Source organism: Gasterosteus aculeatus, chromosome 9 (genome assembly GCF_964276395.1).
Source record: "Gasterosteus aculeatus chromosome 9, fGasAcu3.hap1.1, whole genome shotgun sequence".
NCBI classification, from domain to species: Eukaryota; Metazoa; Chordata; class Actinopteri; order Perciformes; family Gasterosteidae; genus Gasterosteus; species Gasterosteus aculeatus.
In genome coordinates this window covers 1,794,246-1,820,340 of record NC_135696.1, presented here as the reverse complement: position 1 = coordinate 1,820,340, position 26,095 = coordinate 1,794,246, and the positions used below count along the sequence as shown (strand labels likewise).

Below are 26,095 nucleotides of genomic sequence, written 5' to 3'. Positions count from 1 at the left end.
ACAGCACTCAGGGCAAATCACCAGTGAGAAACCCCCCTGCGTCGGAGTGGTATTAACGCAGTGCTTTACCGCGTTTGTTTGTGTAGCGTTTTGTCACTTGAGGGTTGAACGAGAAACGGCAGGAGGGTTTTTTCTGTTGAATGTCCAAGAACAAAAGGAATCGAATGTCCAAGAACAAAAGGAAGTGTTTATGCTACGATGTTTTTGAATACCTGTGTCAAGCAATTAACACAAACACGCAGTCCAACCCACAGAGTTAAATTTAGTGAGATTACATCGGAATGCATGATGTAAGTATGACTGAACACGTCATTGTGCAACAGTGACATGTTAACTACTCCAAAGACAATGACTTTAAATTAAAGTTGTGTTGTTTCTCTGACTGACCACTCCCTCCCACATAAAGAGTTTATTGAGAACACGTCATTGTGCAACGCTGACACGGTAACAACAGATTGCACAAGTGGGAGGACGGTACGTGCGCGCCTGCCACCGACCCGTTGCTGCATTTTTACGTATACATACATTAGTTTTTCCTTCTAAAATAAGTACATACATGCATACATAGTGTATATGTCACTTTGTATGGTCAGACTCCCCTTTTGCCTTCAGAACTGCCTTAATTCTTAGTTCATTCAACCAGTTGCTGGAAACGTTCCTCACAGATTTTGGGTTCATAATGACGTGACAGCGTCCCGCGGTGTCCCCCGGAGGGTCTCCTGAGGCGGTCGCCAGTCTTCTGCAGGGTTCCACGCGTTGAGCAGCAGTCCATCATTACTTCCACACAGGGAGGCCATCCAGAACTTTAACGTATCCTCAACTGCAGTAGTGAAAACCATCAACCGCTACGACGAAACTGGCTCTCGTGAGGGCCGCTCGGGACAGGAGGCCCACGGGTCGCCTCTGCTGCAGAGATGTTCATTAGAGTAAACAAACCGCAGACGAGAGCCCACATGCACATTCGCTTCAAGTAAAAGAAACGTCTCAACAGAAACTGGTCAAAGGCGACGGCGTGGAAAAAGCCACAACAAGAGGAGGAACTTTCTTGGGCGAAGAACTAAAGGAATGGAAACTCAACCAGTGAGAGACAGTGAGAGGTCGTCTGTGTGGCCTTTGTGGCCTTTGAACGATCCGGGTGCTTCAGGTGAAGCAGCTGCTCATCAAGAGCTGGAGGCGCACTAGTGCTTTATGAGCCGTCACCGACCCCGTCCCACCTTTTGCACTGACCCGTGCGCGCTCATCTCGGCGCTCGATGTAGTCTATGGGCGAGTGAAGGTGAAGAAACGCTGCCAGCCGTCCGTCCACAAACATCTCAACAACTCCAAGATGGGCTGCAAATCAATTTGGCGAAGCTAATTCATGGTTCCCAGAAGATGAATCCTTAATACATAATATCCATAACCCATTTCTCTCCTTTTATTTAAGCAGTTGAGTTTTATGAACCTATGCCATTTCTATACAGTTTTTGGAAAGTGGATACTTGTAACAACAGAATATCATGTTTATTCATGGGGTCGTCGTGGCGCAGGGGTTAGAGAAGGTGTGCTGGGAAGCACAAGGTTGGTGGTTTGAGTCCAGGCTGCCCCATGTTCCATGTCGAAGTGTCCCTGAGCAAGACACCTAACCCCTAATTGCTCCCCGGGCAAAAATGTGAAAAAGCCATGGGTTTAAATAGTAATGTAAGTCGCTTTGGATAAAAGCGTCTGCTAAATGACCTGTAATGTATTGTAATGTTTACATGTTGATATAAATACTAACATTTAGAGAAGAATTGCTTCATAGAGCTGCGAGGTTTTCTACCAGAGCTTTTGCAGCTGATTTCCATGAACTGATTAGTTTGACAGTTGACAGAACTGCGACTACGACCTGAAACCACAACATATACCAAGACCGTGTCCTACTGCCTACATTTGAAATACGTTTAGTAACTAGATGGAGGTAAACGGACCTCGATGACTTCACACACACACACACACCCTGCCCTCCAACTGCTACGAATAATCCAGATGTAATTATCACTTCCCCTCTGGTGGACACAGCGAGGCGGAGGGAGATGGTGGGGGGTCATGTGGTGGAGCTGGGTGCAGGGCCCGAGCTGGAGTGTAGAAGAGTGAACAGATGCAAAGTCAACACACACACACACACACACACACACACACACAGCTCTGTCTGCAGACAGCGTAGGCGGCCAGTGATGCTGCACCCGACCACAGAGCCAAAAAAATCTGCTCACGGATGCCAAGTTTCATGCAGTGACGCGGGGCGCCGTCGCCTCGTACCCTTTTCAACCTGGTAGGAGCTCCGACACGGCAGGTTCGCCCACGCTGTAACACACACACACACACAAACACACACGCACGCACGCCCAGCGGGTTGTTTGGTTAGGATCAAGACTTGAGCTTGTTTTATACAGCGGAGTGATTGGTGCGAGATTTCGTTGACAGCACTAATTATGATTATTCAATCGTTGATCCCTGGTTACCAAATAAACGCTTGGAGACGCCTTTGACCAACAATGCAACACCGCGTCGCCTCAGCTAAAAGGAGGCACTGCGCACAAACATTGAAGAGGACACATTCAGTGCTTTTGCAAATATGTTTTGATACGTGCAGCATTCAACACACCAAAAAAAACGTCTTTAGTCTTAGTGAAAATTGTAAACATGAGCTCATGATTTCCACCTCTACTGGAGCGTAAAAACACAAAACTAAAAAAAAAAAAGAGTAGAACTCTAGGAAACCTCTTCAAGCGAGAACATTTCTGGGACCTTTTTGAAATTATGTTTTCAGACAACTGTGCAGTAATGTTCTATGTCCTGGATATTTTTGTTAATTATGGTCACGCAGTGACAGGAAGATGCTGACAAATGTCCGGCTGCTTGACAGTTGGGTCCCAGATCATCAAACCGTCCATCAGCAGCGCTGGGTGATTAGTATCCGTTTAGGGGTCTGAAGTTTGAAATAAGACAACCAGAGACATTTTCAAAAAAATCTGTGTATTGTAACGTCTTTGTGGGGGGGGGGGGGAGGTTCTGCTACACAAACACAAACACACGCATGGATACTAACACAGACTTGCCCCAACAAGCCGTCCTCAGGAGGAGTTCCTGGACACAAACGCACGTCTGCGTTTTAAATACAGTGTATTGTACATTTCCCATAAGCTCGAAACCTCAAATCAAGCTCCGAGCATTCCAAGTGACTGGCATGTCGGGACGCGAGGTGATCGCATCTACATTTTCACACACGCACACGCGGGGAGAGAAGGTGGGACAGACAAGTGCTGAAAGGGCATGAAATGTTTTTGGTTGTTTTTTTAAGTACAGGATGAAAATAGTGTCAATCAATTAAAACCAAAAACGCACGTGCAAGAGAGTCGGGAGTAAAAGTGTAACATCTTTACAGTGTGAATCAACAGGAAGACGGCGGGCTGCACCTCCAGTGTGTTGAATACAGTAAACGACTCATGAGCCGTCCTCTCTACCGAGCTGTCCACGTCTGAAGACGCACGTGGAAAGTCGGCGTCCCTTTCCCTTTGGACGTGGACGGGCCCCACTCGTGTTTAAAAAGGACAAAAAAGGGGGGTGAAATGGCGGAATCGGTTGAAAACGCACCGCATCCGGATACACAAGCCGAGTAAGAAAAGAAAGAGATATACAAGTTTCACGTTTGACCTCTGAAAATGAGCACCACCTTCCAAGATTTGATATCATTTAGCTTATGTCTATTGGACTTATATAACGGAATAGAAAAATAAACACTGTCATGAAGTTCATTTCTTCACCCGTCTCTCTCAGCTCACCTTTTCTTTGGAAACATCTTAGTATCATTTTGGTGAAATTGTGGTCAGAAACGTCTCGTTTCAGGCTCTGAATCTTTGTTCAAGCTTGTTTTATAACAATAAGGACATTCTTGGGCTGCGACAGCCTTATTGCATTCAACACAGGAGCATAAAACACATGAGACAGAGGGACATACATGCACAGGGGCAAAGGGAACACGTTGTTCCTACAGTAGAGGCCCAGTGGGACAGCGCAACCTTTGGGGTGTTGTTCCGATCACATGTTCATTTGGAGTTGCTGAGAGCAGCAAGTTGTCGCCTTGGGATCAAACACTCAAGGATACCGTCCTTCATCCTTTCTTAGAATTCTTTCTTTTTTAGTTTTTTTTTTATTCTGGCGCCTGGGGGAGGACGAAGGTCGAGGTCGAGAGTCATCTTAACGTGTCTCATGACCTTCTCCTCCTCTGCTTGGGGAAGAACTGAAGGGTGGTGAAGGGAGTCCGCTGTACTGATGCCCGCCCGCCCCCCCCCTCACAGCCCCCCGTCTTTGCTTGTCGTGCGGGGGTTGGGGGGAGGCGTGCGTCCTTCGGGGGTGGCATGTATGCCAAGGCCAGCGAGTAGGTCGCGAAGGCGTCCGACGGCGCTCGCCAACTGCTCCTTCTCCCCCTCCAGCGCGGTGACCTGCTCCCTCAGCCGCCCCTCGGACTGGGCCAGGGTCTCCACTTGGCCCTCCAGGCTGCAGACACGCGCGTGCGACACCTGGGGGGGGGGGGCGCAGAGGGGTTGGGAGAGAGTGACAGTTGGCATGGAGGTAATGGAAAAGAGAACTACTGTGTGTGTGTGTGTGTGTGTGTGTGTGTATCTGTGTGTGTACCTGCAGCTCCTCCAGCAAGTCCAGGTTCTGCTGCCGGAGGCTCTGATTGGTCCTCTCCAGCTGTGCGGCTCGCTGCTGTTGGGTGAGGGACGGGGGCATGTCCACCAACTCGTCCTGCAGGACGTGGTACTCCACCTCGTAGGCCTGCAGCTGCTTGGATACGTCCATCTGACACACCTGATGAGCAGAGAGCGTCTACGATGAATGAACGAGAACATCTGGGCTTCTCCGTTTCCAAAGAGAACCGAGCGGCTAAGAAAGTTCTTCTTTAAATGACTGTGATCCCAAACATTAAATTGTAGTTAGATTACTACGATTTATATATTATACTACTATAATTATAAATAACTTGTAATAAATAATAATAAACTATACTAAACATTCCTGCATAAAAAGTACTGTCGTGGAAGAGAAGCTTGAAGGCATCTGATGCTGCAGATGGGTTCAGAATAATTCCAAAGCTACAACTTGTCAGTCTGTCAGAGCGAGAAACAATCAGGTTGTACAGGGAAATGTTTGGGGATCAAAACGAGTCAGCTGAGCTCCATTAATCGTCTTTTTGTTCCCATCAGGCCCTTTGCTAGCATTGGTCATTGTCGCTTATTTACCTTTTTAAAGAGAGCTGTTAATCATCAGGCAAAAGTTGTAAACCAGACTATTACTGGTAACTGTACTACTGTTGAAAGAAGAGCAGATGTTTATTACTGTGTAGAAATACGCGTGTCTTCACTTTACTTCCGTGGAAGTTTGGCTGACGATTGGTTCCAACTCATCTGTGTGAGTTTCTGTCCTTGAGGGCAGATCTCAGCCCTCATATTAACAAGACTAATGGGAGGTTATAAAAACTTCAACAGTCCACGCTGCAACATACAGCCGCATACATGGCACCTGAGATCCTGCCGTCACAGGGGGGGTTTTGCTTTGTGAGTCACTGCACAGGCGGCGTATAGGCAACCTGGATAAGCGGCACAGCTGCACGTACAGAGCGGCAGGCTGGAGCACGACTCAACACCCTCTTCTTGCTTCCACATGCAGATCACATGGATAAATGTATACGTTCTAAAGTGTAGAGTACCTTGTGCAGGCCGTACTCGTCGAAAAACTGATGCGATGTGGCAGGTGCACATTTCTTCATGTGCGAGTTTTACACAGTAGTCAAATCCACTCAGAGAGACATCTTCAGGTGATCAATTTGATAGCAGCAAGTGATAATGTTTGTTTCATGTTTTGTTTGGTTGTTTCCTTAGTTTCTTGTGCAGATAAACACACCAGAATAATTTAAACCAGTTGATAACTGAGAGCACGGACCGTGGTGCATTCAGGAGCTCCTCGGAGGGCCGACTTCGGCGTGCTCACGAGCCGTGATTTTGAAAACAACGTGGACGCTACAAAAGAAGACGTGATGTGTTCTGAAGCTTGGCAGTTTTGGAGTTGTGGGTTTTGCAACCTAAAAGGGGCGTTTGAGGGAATTTTACAAAACGTTCCGTCTTCTCTCATGAAGACGGTTGAAGTAACTCCACGCGAGTGCCTGGTACTGTTGACACACGGTACTTGTTCCTCAATGCAAACGTAAACGCACTTTGGTGGCACTCCGCCCAACCGCTGATGTCAGCAGAGCGTGGTTCATCCTGATGAATGTCGCCACTCGAGGGGAATTCCATTTTCCATTTATGTTTGTTTCCTCGTGACCAAACTAACAGAGTTCACTTCCAGGAGCTTCTTGAGTCAAGTCGCTAATCCGTTAACGTGTGTAGAATCGCTGCTGTATGCGATGTAGGGTTACTGTCTGGCGATAAAACTTAGATTGTGTGGTGCTCTGACCTGGTTGATGGTTTTCTCCATCTGGACCAGGCCCAGATTGGGCAGCGTGGTCTTGATGAAGTCCACGATGGACTCCAGGCTCTCGTGCTGCAGGATTAGAGGCTTGTGGCTCCCAAGGAGGCTCATGGCCACCTTGAAGATGACCTCTGACCCCTGCAGGAACAACATATCTGAAAGCGGACAAAGGAGTCAAAAGCTTGACGGCTTTTTTCGTTTCAAACACGCTACAGTTGGGTAAATAATGACAGGCGCTCACAGCACAGCTTACTGTCCTGATTGGACACGTAAACGGTAGTTGTCAATGATAGATGGCTTGCGTCGGTAATAAAGGTTTAAGCAAACATAAATATAGGCCAGAGGTGTGTGAATTTGCGTGCGTGCTTTGACTGCATCAGGGTGGAGTCAGGGCTCGGCAGGAGGGCATGAGATCATCAGACAGAGAAAGAAATGGGAGCGGCGCCGAGGAGCCCCTCATGCCGCACGATATCAAAGACTACGGTGTCATGAGGATGCCCTCCCGCTGTAACGCACGCACGCACAGCGCTATGCTCAGATGAGTCTGGTTCACTGACTGAGCAGAATTAAGGAAATTAGGCATGAAAATTACAATTAAGGAATGAGGGAGACTACGTGATTATAGAAGACAATGTCTGCCTTTACGTGACAAACAGTTTCTCTGCCACACACACATACACACACACAACTTACCGAAGACTCTGGCCACAAAGCCGAGGGGGAAGTGTGAGGCGAAGGCAGTGAGGAACCAGGGGGTGGCGTACAGGCTGGGCCCGATCTCCTGCTGCTCCAGGTGGACGTAGAGGTCCCGGTGGTAGTCGTGGAGCAGCCGCGAGAGCTGGTACATTTGGATCTGACGGGAACAACGTAGCAGAGATTGTATTTTGGGTTGGTGTAGTTGAGTGTACATCCCGTGCGGATGGTGCTTTTGTTATTTACTACGTGGTTTTAGGGTTGGAATGGATGGTTTATAGCAGGGGTGGGCAAACTTTCTGGCTCAGGGGCCACATTGACTTTTAAAATTTGACAGACGGGCCGGCCGATATCAGATGGATAGAGAGTGTTCATGTCAACCAATATAAATTAGAAGTAAAAGCCAATAACTAAAAAGTAACGTGAACATTTTTACATTACATTGCATTTCAGTGGGAACAGCGTGGTTGGTCCCCCTTTTTTGCCAGTTCATGATAGTTTGGTGTCAGCTTTGTTCTGGCAATTCTCAGGACAGATCTGAGGTGTTCATCCGTGAACTGAGATCTGTGGCGTGATTTGTTGTTTGAAAGCTCGGACGCTCTCATTTGTGTACATTTGAATGCACAAACTGATCTTTCCCGTGTAGCTTCATGTTCAGCTCATTCATGTGTGTCAGTGTGTCTACAGCCAAAGCAAAATCGCGAAGCCAATCTGCGTCGCTCAGCTCTGGAAAACCATCAGCTTTCCCGATTGTTATACTGAGCATAATACACAAATCATAATACTCGGCGGGCCGGATCAAAACGCCCAACGGGCCGGGTCTGGCCCGCGGGCCGTAGTTTGCCCACCCCTGGTTTATAGCTATTTGGAGCCTATTCACTGGCTCAAAGATGTAACTCTGCCTCGGTTTAAGAATGTAAACAATACAAGGGAAAAAGGTTCGTTTCCGTGAAGTAACCTCCCACCTTTGCTCTTTGTTAGAAAGTGAATAATAGAATACCTACGCTGTTATATACAATAGCTGTTCCATATATGGATATGGAGGTAAACAAATAAGGTGCAACAGTAAATTCCCTTATTTTTGGAAAATAACGTACGGTTATAGAGTCTGACACACAAGAGATCATTTTCTCTGGAATTAACCCTCTAGCAATCAGCGCCTCTCGCTGACGGGAAGACGACGACGGGTTTCGTCACACTCGCAAAAACGTTCCACTTTTGTACGGAACATAGCATTGTCATCTAGCTCGCCAAACGGCCACGTTACCGACGCACATCGAGTGAGAGGACAGCGGAGATTCTTCTGTGTGGAAGTATTGAGTATTGGAAATTATAAAAAAAAAAAAAAAAGTATATATTTTCTAACTAAAAATATGTAACATTTTTGAGATGCATGTACAAATATACATACAGTGCGTCCGGGAAGTATTCACAGCGCTTCACTTTTTCCACATTTTGTTATGTTACAGCTTTATTCCAAAAGGGATTTAATTCATAATTTTCCTCAACATTCTACACACAAAGACCCATAATGACAAAGTGAAAACTGTTTTTTGTAATTTTTTGCAAATCTGTTAAAAAGAAAGAAAGAAAACATAACGTGTACATGAGTATTCACAGCCTTTGCCATGACTCAAAATGTAGCTGAGGTGCTTCCTGTTTCCACTGATCCTCCTTGAGATGTTTCTACAACTTGGTTGGAGTCCACCTGTGCTGAATTCAGTTGATTGGACATGATTGAGGAACGCACACACTGGTCTATATAAGGTATCACAGTAGACAGTGCACATCAGAGCAGAAACCAAGTTACTTTCCGGATGCGCTGTATAGTAAAATGTGAGATTTGTCAGTTTGGGTGTGTAGGTGACACTCACCAATTTTGTGTCCAATAAAGTGGAACAAAAAGGCTCTGTGTGCATGACTGTGTGTTTCTGTGCGTGTGTGCATTTCACCTGCAGGATAATCATGTCAGGCCTGTACTGTTTGCGGAGCCCCACGTCATACATGAGAAATTTGAGCATGTAGAAGGCGTCCTCCTCCCCCATGTGTAACAGCAGCACTCCCGCAATGAAGGACAGGCCCTGGCAGTAGCCCACCTGCAATTGCAACAATAACAAACTTGACGTCCACACATAAGGAAGGAAAAAGGGGCTTAAGCCCGTAAGACAATGGACAGTCGTTTCATTTAGTGAGAAGGGAGGTGGGGGGGCAGAGAGAGACATACACATGTATGAAGAATGGAATGGTACCTCGGGGTCCAGCAGGGAGTAGGCCTTAAGTAGATTGTACAGAGACAGCTGACCAGCCCCCAGCTGGCCCTGGAAGTACGGATGAGTGGGAAAAGTGCGACCTGGGATGGGAGAGAGAAAAACAGCGACACATGATCCATCTTTCCCAAACTTTCCGCACTGTGAGCTCAGTTGAGATATTATATTTAGTAGGAACTTGCAGATACAAATTACATTACATTGATGAGATGATTTGTCTGCAATCAACCTGTTGAAGCCGTTTAAATAGACGTGATTTATTTGACTCTTGACTGATAAAGAAGCAAGGCAGAAAAACCTGACGGGTGTGTCTTAAGGGAGGAGTCAATATATATTTTCCAACATGAAATCGGTCCTTGGAGGCAAAAAAGGTTGGGGACCCTTGTCTTAAGGGAGGAGGCCTGGCGTGAGAAGGAAGGCGGACGGGCCGCGCGCCTTTACAACAGATTGACAGATTGGGATGGGTGAGAGCCAGCTGGTAATTGGCAGGTGTGTGTTCAGGTGCTGAGCACCACTTGCAGCGCGAGACAGGGAGGCTTTCTATGGAGACAGGCAGCGTGGGGGAGATCGGATGCATGGAATGCGCTCGAGGAGCTTTATGTTAGTGAACAAAACACCACGACTCCCTCCCCTGCCTGGAGGGAAGAGTGTGTGTGTGTCTGTGAGAATGTAAGGCGTGGGACTGGTACTCCTGCTAGGTCGGTTTAAGTTTTCCGTAAGTCTTATTTAGCCACGTCGAAATTGTCCTCCGACCCCGCCCAATCTAACAGAGTGTGACAGATGAAAGACGCGGGTGAATCTGAAAAAGCGGGAGGATAGGTGCTAGCGGGAGGGCGGCGTGTGTGTGTGGCCGTTATGTGGCGGGGTGTAGCTACACTGCGTGGGGCGGAGGTGGGTGGGGGGTGTTGTGGAAGTTTGAGGGTGAAAGTGTGAAAATTAGGTTTGAGACATTAAAAGGGTACTCAGAGTTTCACCAGATGAAATGTACGGCCTTGTTTAATTTACTTTGTACAACAGCTGGATTCTCACAATACTCGATGGTCGGGTATCGCTAGCAGTTAAAGCCATGCTAGTACTTTTATCAATACGGACTATTGGTTTGGATCCAAATGTATACTCGTATGAATCAACATTGCTTTATTATCCTTCTATGAAAGGTGTTTCATAAGCAGCAATATGAGATACTCAAACATGTTTGAAATATATTTGAAGATCCCAAATCAGCCCTTATAAAGGGCTTTAAAATCTGTAACAGACGTCTTATATACAGAAGGAAGAACGTAACGTACATACAATACGCTCAGAGCGCTTACCTTTCATTTATTAGCCTGTTCTTATATGTGAAACCTCCATTTGACGAGGCTTTTCTTTCCTTACATGTGAGGGTTTAAGTGCATTTGATACAATAGACTTCTCATCCTCTTCTCATCTGCGATGTGGGTCTCAAAATCCGTATTGTTGGGCTCGGGTATATCGGACAGTGTTTCTTCATTAAAAGAAGAGCAATGAAGGATTTGTGTGTGATCACCCGATCACACACAAAGTACAAAGACGATAATTATTTGATAAATAAAAATATTTAGTGATATAAAGATTGCCTATTTGTAGTTAACAAATGACCAACACAAAAACCTTTTTAGTCTTCCACAGGCAACCAACAATAAAAGCCAGCCTTACATAACAATAAGTTCCAGTAAGGCAGTGGTTTCTAAACTTCTGTCAAGCCCCCCCTTTGATAAAATGGGAACGTCGAACGTTCATTAGTTCATTTTCAATGTTCAACTTGGATCTGTATTTAGTCTTGATTGTAGCAACTGCAGATAAGTGTGCTCATAGCTCTTTGGCCTAGTAGGGGCGCAAGAGACGATTTATGATGTGTGTCAGGAGCGGATTGATGGGCGGGTCAGCCTACACAGGGTAGGAACCTTTGGGGGCTTCCAGCCGGAATAGCTGAACAGTTCTTGACCGCACGCTGGGTAGTATCATGTAACGCTCCGGGTGGATGCATGTTAAATGTGTGACAGGAGTAAGTTGGAAGATAAATGGACGCCACAACACAAAGGCTACGCGACTCTCATTCATCCGTCAGGGACAACAGCGGCGCGTCAACTAGGGTTTCCGAACAAAATGCCTCAGTGGCTTAAAGCGTTGGCTTAGCCTCTACAACGGGTATTCAATATGCCTCCTCACATTTTTCTACTTTTACCTTTTTTTTGTGCCGTGGTGGTTGGAACGCTGTGCATGTCACGTCAGTTCCACTTAATTTCTTTTCTTTCATTTTTAGTTCTTAGGTGCAACCTTACGATATATAGTCCTACCTTTATAAATTGTTGGTAATTGTATTCTATGTATTTTTTATTCTGGTGTTTGTGGTTCCGCCCACCAGTTTGGAAACTGGTGTAATGTATCCAGAAATAATATTGATTCAAAACGACCCCAATACGAGTCAACGAGCTCCCGGACGCTGCAGCTAATAGATGCATAATGTCTTTCGACAACCCGCAGGCGGATACAAAACACAGCCACAACTAGTCACTTTTGACCTGCAGAAAACAAAAGAAATGTGCTCAAATAACTGTACGTCCATTTGGGTTTTCTTTTCTTTTCATTTCGTTCATGTTATTGAGAGTATGCGTTACCCAGATCTATGAGGATGGCGTGCTGCTGCGTGGTCAGCTGCTTCAGCAGCTCTTTGTACGGAGTGGGATTGGCGGGCGGCCGGGACGGGACAGTCTGCCTGAGCAGGTACTGTTCGGACAGAAGCTTCCAGATCTCTCCCCGGTGCTGCCTCGGGACGCCTGTCGGACACGACAGAGAGAAGAGGGAGAGTGGGGACGGAGCCCAAAACAGAAGACGCGTTGAAATTGAGGGGCTGCTCAGACGCTTCCTTTTGGCAGAAGACAAATAGTGCACATTTGTAAACAGGAAGGGCAACCCGTGTTCTGCTGGATTTCCCCTGGGTACGTTTTTTCAAGCGCCTGGGTCTCAGGCGCATGACCTTCGGGTAGGTGTGATATATAATCATCTTGCGTAATAAGCCAGCTCTTGGGGCTACTCTAAGGTGGCCATGAATTGGCCATTAGCCTTTTCCGTGTGCATGTGAGGTGAAGTTTAGCTTGGGAAGCCCTGGGGCTGAGGAGATAAACCCCCCCCCCCCCCCCCCCCCGGTCCTCTGTGCAGAACCTGCTGACACTAGAGAAACACAAAATCACACACTGGCTTTAGCGTGCACACATTTTGCATTAAGTTTATGCTCTTTTGTTTTGGCCTGTTTGGCAGCAGCACCGTAGCTGATGGAGAAATGTTACTATTTTCAGATTTGGGACTTCTTATGTTAAGCTTTTGTCAATATTGGCTACTTGGTGAGCAAACCAAAGGAGCCTGGAAATATGTATTCAAGGAGCCAGACATTGTACCTTGTGCAACGGCACCGTGGATGGCCTCCGTGTCAAACTTGACCTTTGCCCTCGCAGGAGTTCCCAGCATCTTCTCCCAGACCAGAGTGACGTCCTTCAGACACGGGGTGATTTCGTCGTAGTCCAGCTTTAGCCGCTTGTTCTGCAGATTGCTTTCTGAGGCTGCGAAGGAGAAAGACCCAGAGGGTGAGTGTTAACGACGCGCCGGTATTTGTAGAACAAAAAAAATGTGACAGCAGCCAGACACTACAATTAGAACCTTCACATTTCAGACCACACACAATTCATGACCGTCATCATCTTCATCTGAAATGATCAGGAAGGCAAGATGTCCACGTGATGTTTTAGACTTAAAAACCCGCACATAAAATACATTAAAAAAACGGTTTTGTTGGGTTTGGGAAATGTTGGAGGTAGTAAACTAAATTCTCCAAAGTGTGCCTCCACTGAGACTGACTGGACCAGTTTGTCTCAATGCCATTCAATTCATTCAGGATGAACATGCAAAATGCAAATGAAGGACTGGCTTAAACTATTTGACAGGAAGGTGTTGTAATAAGATGTTTTTGCAAAATCAAATTTGTGGCTTTCGGATTCACACATAAAGACACATACTGTGAATTCCGTTGCAACATGTTGACACTAGCGATCAAAGGTGAGGTTACGCCCAACGCCTGTTCCTCGCTTTCTGACAACACCCTTCCTCTCTTTCATCCTTAATCGCTCAGCCCTTCTTTCTTCTCTCTCTTCTCCAACTCCTGCCTGCACTCAACTCTTTCTTCTCATCCATTCCCGTATGGTGATGATATGCGGCTACAGCAGATGGCGCTGGGAATAACGGGCCAGTTGCTCTTTGGGTGCGGTCGGCCTGACGGGACGGTTAGATGGTGGCCGACTACGAAGAGGGTTTGCAAATGGTAAACCTTTGTTTGCGATCTTTTATGATAGATTGCTCTGATAGTTGCCGATAATTCTCACCCAAGGACTATAAGCTACTACCTGTACGCTTTCAACATGAGATAGTGCCGATATGACGCGGCCGCATCTGCTCTTTCAACCCTCCAAGACACAAATGCAGAATTATCAGTGCAGCCAACCAGGGCTGAGCGGTATGGCCAAAAATCCTGCATTGCTTTTTCAAGTAAACAGATGAATTCATTGAAAAGGACTAGTTAGCTCGTTAGCGTGTTGCGGCTGCTAGTTAGCATGTTGCGGCTGACACAGCTCGTCTCTTGGGCACAAGTTGTGTTGGTGCATCTCTGGTCTCTGGTTGTTGTGTTTTCATGTAGCAACAGAGTTAACGCCCTACAGCCAACATGTATTTGCATCCTTGACTTTTTTGCAAAAAGTAAACGAAGGAAAATACCACAGCTTGAATGAACAAACAAAATTACTGCTTGGGAAGAGTGGACCGCTATGCATAGAGCTGGCATGAGAAGCCAGAATGAAACACATTCTGGAATAACTGACTAGAGACTAATTGAATTTTTTTATTTTTTATGAAATGCTGTGTATCTAAAGTATCATGTATCAAAGAAGTAGGGGGCGTAGTCTGGATAATAATACATTTATAAACAAGAGGGAAAAAAAAGGGACAGCGGACACACGCAGACTAACAATAGATGTGGCCGTCTGTCTTATCTGGAGAGCGTCCGCCAGGACTCCTCCATTTCTCTCCCGGAACACCACGCCCATGATAACACACAGGAGCATAGGATACTCCACCCTAGCGCTTACACACATGAGGAATGGAGCTCTACCCGGACTAATAACGGATGGAAAGGTGGAGCGCCACAGGGACAAATAAAACTATGTTACACTATGAACGCTACACGCTGCAGATGCTGTCGGCACATGTTTTCATTTCATCATCCCTGACCCGCATTCTCTAAGCCCCCTCCCGGTCATACTGGCAATGATTGCTACTTATGTTTGGGTTCATGATTTGCATATTGCAGGTAGTTAAGGGGTTGTGCCGCGCAGTAAAAGGTATGTGTCTCAATGCCAACTGGGTCAGGAAAGAGGCGGAGCACTTGGCCCACCCTTACATACGCCCTCAGCACGCATGCACACGCACACACGCGAGGCATGTTGCCAGAGACTTAAAGTAAACGAGCGAGGCGAATCCTGCAATACAAATTTGCAAGAACAGGCAGCTAAGAGCTGGATAGCAATTACATGACATCAGCGATGGTGGCGTTTTTTCCTTTGCACCCCCTCACCCTGTAGCTTCTGGTTCTCCATCTCCATCCTCTGCAGGAGGATCTGCTGCAGGATGGCCTTCCTCCAGAGCTCCCTCAGCTCCTCCTTGCTCCTCCTCCTCCTCCTCGTTTCCTCGGTCACCAGCCTTATTGACTGCTCCCCGCTCCCTCCGACTCCCCCCTGGCCAGCGCACAGCCGCCCCCCTTCCAGGCAGGGGTCGCCCCTCTCTGAAAGACACAGCAGGTTGTGTTGCATGAAGTTGGATGAGATCACGCACCATCGGGTGTCCACACGTTAACAGAAGATAACCGTGTTATGTTGGGACTTTTAAATTACAACGAGAGAGACAAAATAGTTACTTAATTGAACCGAAGTAAAAAAGAAACTCTGCACAGTTCTTGACACCTGTGCAGAACAGAATGAAAAATGATAAACACGGATGTATTCAACGCAGTTCAGTGCGTCGCACACAAGTGTTTGTGTGACTCCACACAAAGTACAGGGTGGATCCCAAAACCTCAAAATACTCTAGTTAAATGGCTAGTTGTCTTTCTTCGAAACAGTTTGTAGGAAAAATCCAGATTAAATTTAATTGCACGCGCACAGCTTGTGAATTTAAGGCTTGTCTTTTATGAGAAACCCTCTGGGGTTAACGTATACGTGTGCCTTTGTCTTGTTCCAAGATGTGATGAAACCAGCAGTGTCACTATACAAACATGGCTCTTACGTCAGAAGTGCGGCAAACACACACACGGAGGGACAGACAGACGGGGACTCTGAGACTCGTGTATTTGTGGGACAAACAGACCCCTGCTCAGCAGATACCACATACGGCTGAATTGTCGTCCGAGGTTCGTCCAAAGGTTCTCGTGGAGACCTTTGACATCCAGTCCTCCAACCGGCCCGTAAACACGAGCTTCTGCTTAAATCGCCAAACAGCCACACAATCCACTCCTTGGGCAAACATTTCACCAGAGCCATGTCCCAGAAACACACACACACACACACACACAATATATGCAAAGTAGGTCAATACAGCCGGCGCCACATCCACGCGCTCGCCCCGCCAAACGGACCTGCTGAAAGCACGCTATCTGCTTCCTCGCGGCGGCCAAATTGTGAAAATGAAACGTCAGGTGCAGATTTAATAACAATGCGGGGGAAACGACCCGCTTGATGTCCAGTCGGCCTGTATAGAAAGGGAAACTTGAGTGATGGGGGCCTGAAGCTCGCTAATCCCTCCGGAGGAGCGTGCTCACCGGGGATACGAGGACGGAAAGGTTACTCCGGTCCCACATTCCTGTTGCGTTCCTCTATCACTTGAAACATGTATGTGCACAAACCATAATCCGATAATGCAGCACAGGTGCTGCATTACTTATCATTGTTGAGGGTGCGTCAAAGGTGTTAATTGAACCACAAGGAAATGTTTGTGGGTGTGTTCGGATTTTAGAAATATCACAAGTTGCCCCCCCCCCCCACCGTGATAGCAGAGGACAGACACTAGGGCCAGAAACAGGTGTTCTACACATTTAAATTCTATATCTGAACTAAATATCAATCATAGGTCACAGCTTTTGGGGAAAATACTTAGTGGTACATCTATTGCTCACTGGAAGAGCCCCGCCTGCTTTGTAAACTAGTCAGTCATATCACATTGTAAAAGCAAGGTCATGAACTTTAAACAATCATGGCAGTTCTAGCAAAAACTGCCCCACCCTCATCGCTTTTGGCGTGGAATTCGTGGCAACACCCAAATGCCCCAAGACAGCAGAATGCGCCGCTGTTCAGGTTTGCTGGGTCAAAGCAAGTTGACTCCATAGAACAGAAGGTTTTTTTTCCCCCGGGACTTTTATCACCTCCGCATGTGCACTGATGAGAGCAGATGAAACAACACGCCGACGCTTTGCTAGACCTGCCAGACCCACGTGGACTTGGTCTCTTTTCGGGTGGGTAGGTGGGGGGAGGGTTCTTTAAGAGTAGACGTCACGTCAAAAGAAATCATCAAACTAAAATGCCATAGGTTCTTCAAACACAAACACCTGTAAGTGCTCAAAGAAAGACTAACTTAGAGGCGTATGTAGAGACATGTCTGCTGTTTTTGTGTTCGTTTAAAGGTACGGGGTGACCAACCCTACTATTGACACTGTCATCACCCACAGACACACAGAACAAAACACAGGATGTGAAGACGTGCAAGCACATGCATGATTCCCACGTCTGTGCAGAGAGACACAAACACGCCCTTTAGTGAAGACATTGAGCTGAAATTCACTCTCTGCTTGAATCCTCCACGCCTCTCCAATATCTGTCAGGGTCGTAAATCTCAACACACTTTCCAGTTCCCAAAGGTTGCTGGCATTCCAGACCAATTCATTTCATGTCAGACCAGTGTCGAACATCAGCCCTATTCATCAACTGGTAATGGTCGGGTTAGGAAAGACTTCACGATAAGCGCAGGACGGCACAACATCACATCCATCGCCGTCTGGTAACAGCGGAGACATACGGGACCCTGGTTATAGCAGTGCAGACGCTTTGAGGCCCCGATCCTACAGAGGCGCTACCCACACGTAGCGCACAAACCATTGTTTTCCTATCCCCAGTGGAAAAGAATACGGGTGTACGGTGGATCACCTACCGAACAGACACTAGCCAGCTTACACGAGATTAAAAGAGCTCAAGCGTCCTTTCTGCTAACACACGTTCCATGAACTGCACATAAGAAGTGGACAAAGAGACCAGAGTGACGTCATCCAGTTACTGAAGCCTCGGGTTCGGACGTCAGCATTTTCAATTACATAAATTTTATTTTGTATAGCTCAAAATCACAAACTACAAATTTGCGTCAGAGGGCTTTACGGTCTGCACCCACGTGACATCCTCTGTCCCGAAACCCTCACATCAGCACATTGTGTTTTCCTTGCCAACAAACGAACCGACATGACTATATTTAGAATATTGAGGAGTGGCGTAGAGACGTCTTTGGTAGTGTAGGCAACCTGTTGATCGGCGTAGCCCGGCCCTCGAGCATGCCCTGAGACCATGACCTCATGCTCACAAAGATTACTGAGGGAATAAATAAGCGAGGGAGAAGTAGAGTCTATTGTTGAAACCAAAGGGAGTTGCCCCGTGATGGTCAGTAGAGAGAATGTTAAGATACTTCCCCATTGGCTTCATTTGGCAGAACCTACAACTGTGTTGTTTCTTTGAGGAGGACGTATTTTAGGTTTTACCCAAGCGTGTAAGTAATCTTAGTGTGAAGATCTCAACTGCAAAGCAGGTATTTCTGTTTCTCTCTGTGTGATCTAAGGAGACAAGCGGCACACTGTGGCAGTGAGCAAAATACGTGCATAACTCAGTGAGATTTAATCATGTCACATAATCATTCCATGTATCGCTCCGTGTTGGAATTTGTTCCTGAGCAGATTGAATTATGTTGAAATTGTTTGATTATCTCAATAACTTGCCATTAAAAAGCGCAAAAGTATCTGTTCCAATCACTATCAGAGAAAAATCAGAGTTTAGAAATAACTGGAAACTCAGGAGAGCCATGACATTATGTTCTTTACAAGTGTATGTAAAAGTTTGACCACAACTGTATATAAATACACTTTGCTTCCTTACAATGGAGTCACACTGAGACAAGTTGTCTTACCGCGTGAAGGAATTACGTTGCTTAAGTTATACTAATTGGGTCAACGCGCTTGTGTTTGCAAGAATCTCAATAAAAAGGTCATAATTCAATGAGTTGCAATATATCCGTGCTATATAAATACACTTTTCATAGTGCTTAACAAAAGAAAGGACATAATATACACAAAGTGGCTATAGTGGAGAAAAACACTATCTTTTTGTGTCTAAACACATAAAGTGAACCAACAGCCACAGCTTTCTCTCCAAGTGTGACCAAGACTGTGCTTTAAACAAAAGCTTTGAGTGTATTTACATGATATATGCAGCATGACCGTCTTCTTGGACAAATAGTTAAATGCTCTGTGAGGACTGATCTAAATTTGAGACAGTTAAGTGCAGAGTTGACTGGATCAGCGACTGTGTCCCTCTCACCACTGGGGTCTGTGGTCTTCTGCGGAGTGGCGACCCGAAGGAAGATCTGCTGCCTCCACGAGTGGCGGTAGCTACGGAGAGGGCTTTCCGCTACGCCGCACGCTGCACTCAGTGACGACAGAGCCACTACATCACTGAAAGACAAACACACGCCAATGGTTACATAACGTTAAGAAGTAATGCCCTTTAGTGTACACAAACATCCATGAGTAGACATGAACTCAGGCTGTGAGTGACTGAAGGAGCAGTTATGACCACGCTGGACACTGTGATGGACATGATAACTTGGTGTGTGTGTGTGTGTGTGTGTGTACCTGCTCTTTGGTACATCAGAACACTCATTCTCTTGGACAGGTGCCAGAAATGGAAATTTCAGAAAATTAGGGACAGAGGAGGAGGAGCGGAGGCGAGCACGCAGACCAACCAGAGGACTGGGACGGAGAGATGGGGGTGAATCAAAAAAGAGGCACGAAACAGAACACAGGGAAACGCACAGGTTTCCGCTCACACAAATGCATAAGTTAAACTTGAAAGCCAGCGCAGGTTTCTCACCCTCTTTTATTGAGCCGCGCTCCACTAGACGGTGAGGAAGGATGAAGAGGAGGGAGAGGAGAGGGAGATGAAGGGCAGGGAGGAACAGGAGGAAGGGCGGAGTCGGTTGGGAGATGTCTGAGATACAGTAAGAGGAAGCAAAGAGGAGAAGAGCAGAGGAAGGTCACAAAAAAGGAAGGTGACAAGAACAAAAAAAGGGCAACTATGAAGAGGAGGGAAAATGAAAGGCGGCGCTGTTTTAAGAAAGAGCTGTGAGGTTTGGTAGATCATTTTATTTTAAATATTATAATTGAAGATATTTCAAACTCTGAATGCATTTTACTCTTCCACCAGGATGAAATGAAAAGACCAGCGGGTTTGTTTCTCAGGTTCTTCTTCCTAGCTGCCTGCATCATTGTAAGAAGCGGCTCGTAGCCTCCAGCAGAGATGGGGGGGGCTACGGAGGCCTGATACGTTACGTCTTTCAGACCACACCGCCACAGATATTCCTCCACATCAGGAACATTTACTACGTTTTTCAAGGACAGAGGAATTAACGCTAATAGCTAAAACGTTAATAGCAGCACTTTTCTGACAGGAACCACTTTGAAAAGAGTGCTGCCGGCTTCACATGAAGCTCCTTATCGATGATCTACAGCAGCAGCACAAAGGGGAAACCGGTGGATGCGCCACCGAACATGCGTTTAACCACCCTGTTGTCACAGGTTCATCACCAGTTAAACACGGGGTACAAGCAACGTGCTTCAGTTGAAAAAGACACAGGTTATTAACTCAATAAACACGTTGCCACCGCAACCGCTCCTCCCTCACTATCCGAACGGCCCCTTTCACGCGTGAGACTCATTTCTACCGTATTGGATGGGATTAATGTGTGACGTGTTGTGCTCCGCGTCATCGGGAATGTAGACAATGAAACAGGAACACTGCCCTCACTTGCTCTGGTGCGGCGTGTCGGTGCTGACGGAGTAGTGCCGTACGAGCTTGGGCTTGCTGGCCGACGCGTGGTCCTGCGGCGTGCGAGTCAGCGCGTGCAGCGGCGAGTTGTCGGCAGAGGAGGGGGTGGGAGGGTGGCTGAAGGTGCTGGCCCGTCGGCGGAAGCCTGGAGGGTGAGCGTCACCGGGTTGAGAGGAAGCGGAAGGGGACGGGGGGAGAGAAGAGTCGAGGCGCTTCAGGTTCCCTGTTGAGTTGTGGTACCTAATGACAACCAGGAAAGCGAGTGAAGGTAGAAAAATGGTGCCTGAATAATCTCCATAAAAAGTTTGTAATAATATAATTATCTTACAATTAGGTCTAAATATATTCTGATATTTAAGGAACACCGCATTCCAACTGGCTAATCTTACAAGTGTCCGTTTTTGCTCTATGGCCTCTCATGCAGGGGGGGTTCAGTGCATTCGGATGTTTAATGTTGTGTAAAAGAGATATGTTTTAACCGGAAATGTTAATTTCTAGCAAAAATAACCTGTGGAGCCAACATAGGCAGAGCACGGTAGCACATCATTAACCATGCTACGCTATGCTACGCTCGCTTCTGCTTTTTTGTGTGTGTTTACCTGAGTGGGCTGGTGGGTCTTAGCTGGGAGGGGGCGGGCAAAGGGTCGTCCAGACAAGACTGGTCCTGGTTGCTGTCGAGCGCACAAACGGAAGAGGCGCCGTCTCCTCCTACACTGTTGTCCCTCTGAGCTCGGGCCTTGCTGCTTCCCTGTCAAAAACACAAACACGTCATGGTTACATACAGACCTGCACATTTATTCAAGGTCTTACTTTTCCAGTTTTACCATCAAGGGGTAAAGATGAAGAATTATGAAAAACACCTTCAAAAGCCTTTTAAAAAGAGGCCTATTCTTCTATGTTGGATCACAATAATGACAATGTACCATACAGACAAATGAACACTGGGTTACAAACATAGCAGCAAACTCATAAAGGGGGAATTACACCGGCGGAACAAATAGGTCCTCTGCTCTAAATTTCGTCGAAAAGCGACAACTTTGCAGGTGTGCACAGAACAAGAAGGAAGGTTTTACCTTCCAGATCCCCTCCAAGGACTCTGTGAGCGAGCGCTTGGCTCGGCTCTTGAACTGCTCGAGTCGCTGCCGACTGCTACTCTGCTGGGAATCCACCGGGGCCGGAGCCGCCTCCTCACACACCTACATATGCACGAGAGACGTAGAGATGGACAGCAAGACGGCGAGTGTGTAAGACCCGTTACGTTCTTTATTAAGAATAAAGTCAGGAAATGAGAGAGGAGGAGGCACAGCAGGGCATGTGTGGGAATTATTGACCTGCTTGATGTCACCAGGCAGAGCGTGCTGATGGCTCCTCTGCTTCTCCTCATACAGAACCCTCAAATAGGCCATCACCAGCTCGTTCTCTTCCTGGTCGCTCTTAGGACAAGCCCTCTGAAACACACAGAAAATGCTATTTATTTACTTTTTTGGTACTTTTTCCTAAATAAATAATTTTGTAATGAAATAAGAAGAAATAAATAAGTTTGCAAATGTTCAGGGGTTGTGAGTGTTCAATAGCCACATGACATAACAACATCGTGCTGCCTGTCATTAGTGAAGCGTGATCTTCTCTGTTCAGAGCTCTGCACTGATGTGGTGCAGCAGTTCAGCTACATCACCAGCAGGTGTCAGCGGAGTCACAGAAATATTTGAGGGGCGATCTCCTCCCAAAGCTCACCACGTCAACAATGTGCAGTAACGATGAGGGATAAAAAGATAAAGACAGTAAAGAATGTGCTTTATTGAACAGCCTCTCAGCAGAATTTTAGAGAAGCAAAAATATATAAATACATCTTACAGAAACTAAAAACTCTACTTCAGTCTAGCTTTTAATGTAGAGTTTAAATATTATATATTTTTATTTTTGCTTATTAAGTAAAATTTCATACATAGGCTTTGTACCAGAGTATTTATACAGATTTTAAACCACTTCAACTTTACATGTGAAGGAGGTCTGTGTGATTCAAACTCCCCCTTGTAACCGCATACCCCTCAAATTACATCCCAGAAAAGAGGCTGCCTTCAGGACTTCACTCGGCTCAACGGGTGCAGTCGGGACAGACAGGTTACTGAGGCCGTCACAATATCAAATTTGTGTTGTGTGATTATTGGACCAACATTATTTAAGATAAATAATATTATTGCAATTTTCAGACCATTTTTTGGCACGGATAACATAATGACAATATAATACCTCTTCTCTCATTCGGCTAAAAGCCAAAATGTTCCCACGCTAGAGCTGAAGATTGCGGCTTCGTAACCAAGTCCATTTGGACTAGTTCATCCTAATTGTCTGTAGATGTCACAGAAAATAACACTTCATAACACGGTGGCTTCACGCGTTCCCTTCACCTGTCGGTGTTCCCTCTGCGTGTGCGTGTGGAGGCGCTGCCTAAGCCCCGCCTCCAAGAATGGAAGCAAACGAGAGGGAAGCGTGATCGACTAAAATGTTGGTGACGTTCATTTACATGTAAAATGAATATCGCACCACCAAAAATGGTTGCACTCACTTTCACATAGCGTGCGGTGAGTCAATATATGGCATATCGCGACCGGCCTACACGTTACCATAGTGTTTTCAAAAACAGACGCCTGCTCCTCGTTGTCCAGGGTGGCCAGGTGTCTCTGAAGCTCCAGCTTGGTTTTAGAGGCGTGCAGACCTGAAAAAAAAGATGCAGAATTAAAAACAAGACAGAAAGAAATGTCCCTTAGTCATAATACGTGTATATTATACTGTATGTAGGGATGCAAGTTCATTGGTCACATAATTCTACAGCATAATATATGTTTATACTTTGTGGGATGCGGTCATCTACATGTGTAAAACAAAATTTGTGGCAATTAAAGAGACAAATTTGTTCATCATCGTACGATGTACTTCTATTCATCAAGTGTGAACACATTTATTTCAAAAATCTACTGAATAGATCAAATCCTGTGTTAGGTTCCGCCTTAAACCGCCCTAAATCTGATGTACACTGGGTGAACAAACTGACTTCTAATCTCCGACTTGACCGATCGACACTACTGTCGTACCTTCTATCCTCTCACACAGTCTGTGGAGCTGCTGCATGGGGCAGCTGTCACACTGCTGCCTCTGGTTCTTCATATTCTGCTGCACGGCAGCCACTGAGAACGCCTGCTTCAAAGTCAGCATGATCTCATCCACCTACAGGAGCAAAACGGTCTTCTTTAGGCCTCGATTTACGTTTGCGGATTTGTGTAACTGTATCCCACAATGGAGAACAATTATTTTAACAAATCCCCACAAATTCTTGACCTAATATTGTTTTTGTAACGCCTTTGCATAATTTAAGAAAAGTTTCAATATACATCAGGAAATCTGAATCTTTGTAGCGTGCCATATAAAACTGGTCGAAGTGAAAACAAGAGTAGAGTAAACAAGATATGCAGATTGTTCCCACGGGGTGTCCAGTTTACTCTGGCAGCAGTCAAATACTAAAGTACGGTGGTCTGCTGACTGAGGCTTTTTATCAAACACGCCATGACTCAATGCAGCACCGATGCTCCGACGATGAGGTCACAAGACTTGAAGCACAGTTTAATCCAAAGCAAACTGGAGAGGTTTTAAATCCAACTGTGGGAAATACTGATATGGAAATGCCCAGTATGTGTAATCAGTTACAGAATACACACAATTCTTGACGTTCCAAAATCTGACCATTTCAGACTTCTATGCCAAATTCAAAGAAATCCCCTCCAGCTTCTTTTTCCAGCTCAAACTAACATGTGGACTGAAACTGAAACCTAATAACAAGGGCAAAAGACGTCCCATCCTTTTCTTGCCATAGTCCAGCATGGTCTGCTCTCATAATCGGCCTCTCACCAGCGATTCGTCGGTGCACTGGAAGACGTAGCACACAAAGTGGCAGCTTCCCCCCTCCACCGTCTCCCTGCAGATGAAGCCGAAGTGATCCACGTGACGGATACCCTGGTAGAGCAAAGATTTAGCATACCACACATGGCCGCACAGACCGTTATGTGGAGAAACAGAGGAGCTTACCTGGGAGCAGAAGGAGATCTCTCTGAAACTCTTCTCTATGGCAACTTTCTTAGTGTCTGGACTGACCAAGAAGATCTGAGACCTGCCCACCTGCAGCAGAGAAAGACGCCGAGAGCACAGTGAGCCTGCCGATGTGCTTCTGTGTGTAGTGAGGTGAGTGGTGTGGTCGTCACAGCAGTAATAAACCTTGCCGACTAAAATAGTCGTGGCCCAAGATCAGAATCCTCACTGGTAGTCTGGGTCAATCATTACGTAATATAAAAGGGAAGGGGAGCCTAAAATATCTTTTCAGTTTTATAGAAATGGTTTTAGAGTCCCGTTCAATGGATATCCCCCGTTTATAGCATCTTTAGCACAGGAGTGGTTCAGAATAAGCAGCTGATCTCACGTCTGAGAATCTTCACAGGGACGGCATAGCTATTCTTTCTGTGAACGGACGATATAAAATAACTTCTCAGTCTCAGTGACCCTCCCCCACCCCCCCGCTTCACGGGAAACAGAGATGAAAGGAAGAGTAGGATTTAATCGGAGTTTTGTAAATAATGATGTCACTACGATGAGGTCGTTCCGCCTACAGCAGGATATACCATCAGGGTCCATAACACGTGCGTCTGTGCTCAAAGGACCACAGCGGGCCCTCGTGGTTCCTGTGGCAGTGCTTACCATTTCCCGTCTGTGGGACAAACAGGAAAGCGGCAGTCCCTGAGGTCACATAAAGATTAGAAAGGAGGAGGCTCATTTTGAGTGGTAGACAGTATGTGCTCTTGCTGAGTCATTAGGATGTATTTTTCCCCCCTTTTTTAATCTCGGTCTCCGTTGTTTAGGACCGAGTGAGAGGTATTCAGGGAATCCTAAATTGCATTGTACAGCACTACAGAGTAAAGGCTGGTGCATGCGTCTGCGTCTTTACGCACCGTTGTGTCGACGCACTCGTTTCAATTCATGGTTCAAAAAGACTTGTGTGTGTTGCAGAGCGATTCACCGCCAATGACGGCTTGTATTAGCGGTCATATTTACGCATTTCTTCCGACAAAAGTTCTTCAATCTGCTCAGTTCTCTCGTAAACATTCTTGGTTTTAATAATGGCCGTATCGGGCTATGAAAACAGAAATGCGAGACCCCGTAAAGGACATAGTTAGCGGCCCAATCGCAGCCCTGTGCGCTGCGGGAGGCTTGCGTCGCTTTTGACGCTAGTCTAGAAAAATGGGTCGACGCACGCAAGGTGGTGTAAAAAGGCACGCAAGGGACACGGAAGGGACACGCAAGGGGGTCTTGCGTCCGCGTTTCCTTGCGTCGCTCTGAAAACGCAGAAGCATAAACTAGGCTTTAACCGGTGATTCTCAACAGAGATCTGATATCTGTCCACTGCTCA

At 46.4% G+C, this 26,095-nt stretch overlaps 1 protein-coding gene across 4 annotated transcripts in view; it reads right to left on the bottom strand.

The window, feature by feature from the left end:
- Positions 1-2,979: 2,979 nt before the first annotated feature.
- Positions 2,980-26,095, bottom strand: part of tbc1d1 (TBC1 (tre-2/USP6, BUB2, cdc16) domain family, member 1) — a 36,002-nt gene continuing 12,886 nt past the window's right edge. For 2 of the 4 annotated variants that reach the window (XM_040187270.2, XM_040187272.2), the window contains 20 exons: positions 24,724-24,813; positions 24,547-24,651; positions 23,736-23,868; positions 23,268-23,359; positions 21,975-22,091; positions 21,717-21,839; positions 21,243-21,391; positions 20,623-20,883; positions 19,690-19,806; positions 19,452-19,568; positions 19,138-19,271; positions 15,090-15,296; positions 12,868-13,029; positions 12,091-12,249; positions 9,434-9,534; positions 9,137-9,280; positions 7,185-7,344; positions 6,477-6,646; positions 4,656-4,832; positions 2,980-4,540 (listed from right to left, as the gene is read on the bottom strand). In XM_040187270.2, the coding sequence (XP_040043204.2) occupies positions 4,313-4,540; positions 4,656-4,832; positions 6,477-6,646; positions 7,185-7,344; positions 9,137-9,280; positions 9,434-9,534; positions 12,091-12,249; positions 12,868-13,029; positions 15,090-15,296; positions 19,138-19,271; positions 19,452-19,568; positions 19,690-19,806; positions 20,623-20,883; positions 21,243-21,391; positions 21,717-21,839; positions 21,975-22,091; positions 23,268-23,359; positions 23,736-23,868; positions 24,547-24,651; positions 24,724-24,813 (2,946 nt within the window). In that variant the 3' untranslated portion in view covers positions 2,980-4,312. The remainder of the gene's footprint in view (positions 4,541-4,655; positions 4,833-6,476; positions 6,647-7,184; positions 7,345-9,136; positions 9,281-9,433; positions 9,535-12,090; positions 12,250-12,867; positions 13,030-15,089; positions 15,297-19,137; positions 19,272-19,451; positions 19,569-19,689; positions 19,807-20,622; positions 20,884-21,242; positions 21,392-21,716; positions 21,840-21,974; positions 22,092-23,267; positions 23,360-23,735; positions 23,869-24,546; positions 24,652-24,723; positions 24,814-26,095) is intronic. The other 2 variants (XM_040187271.2, XM_078080060.1) reach the window with 1 other exon arrangement.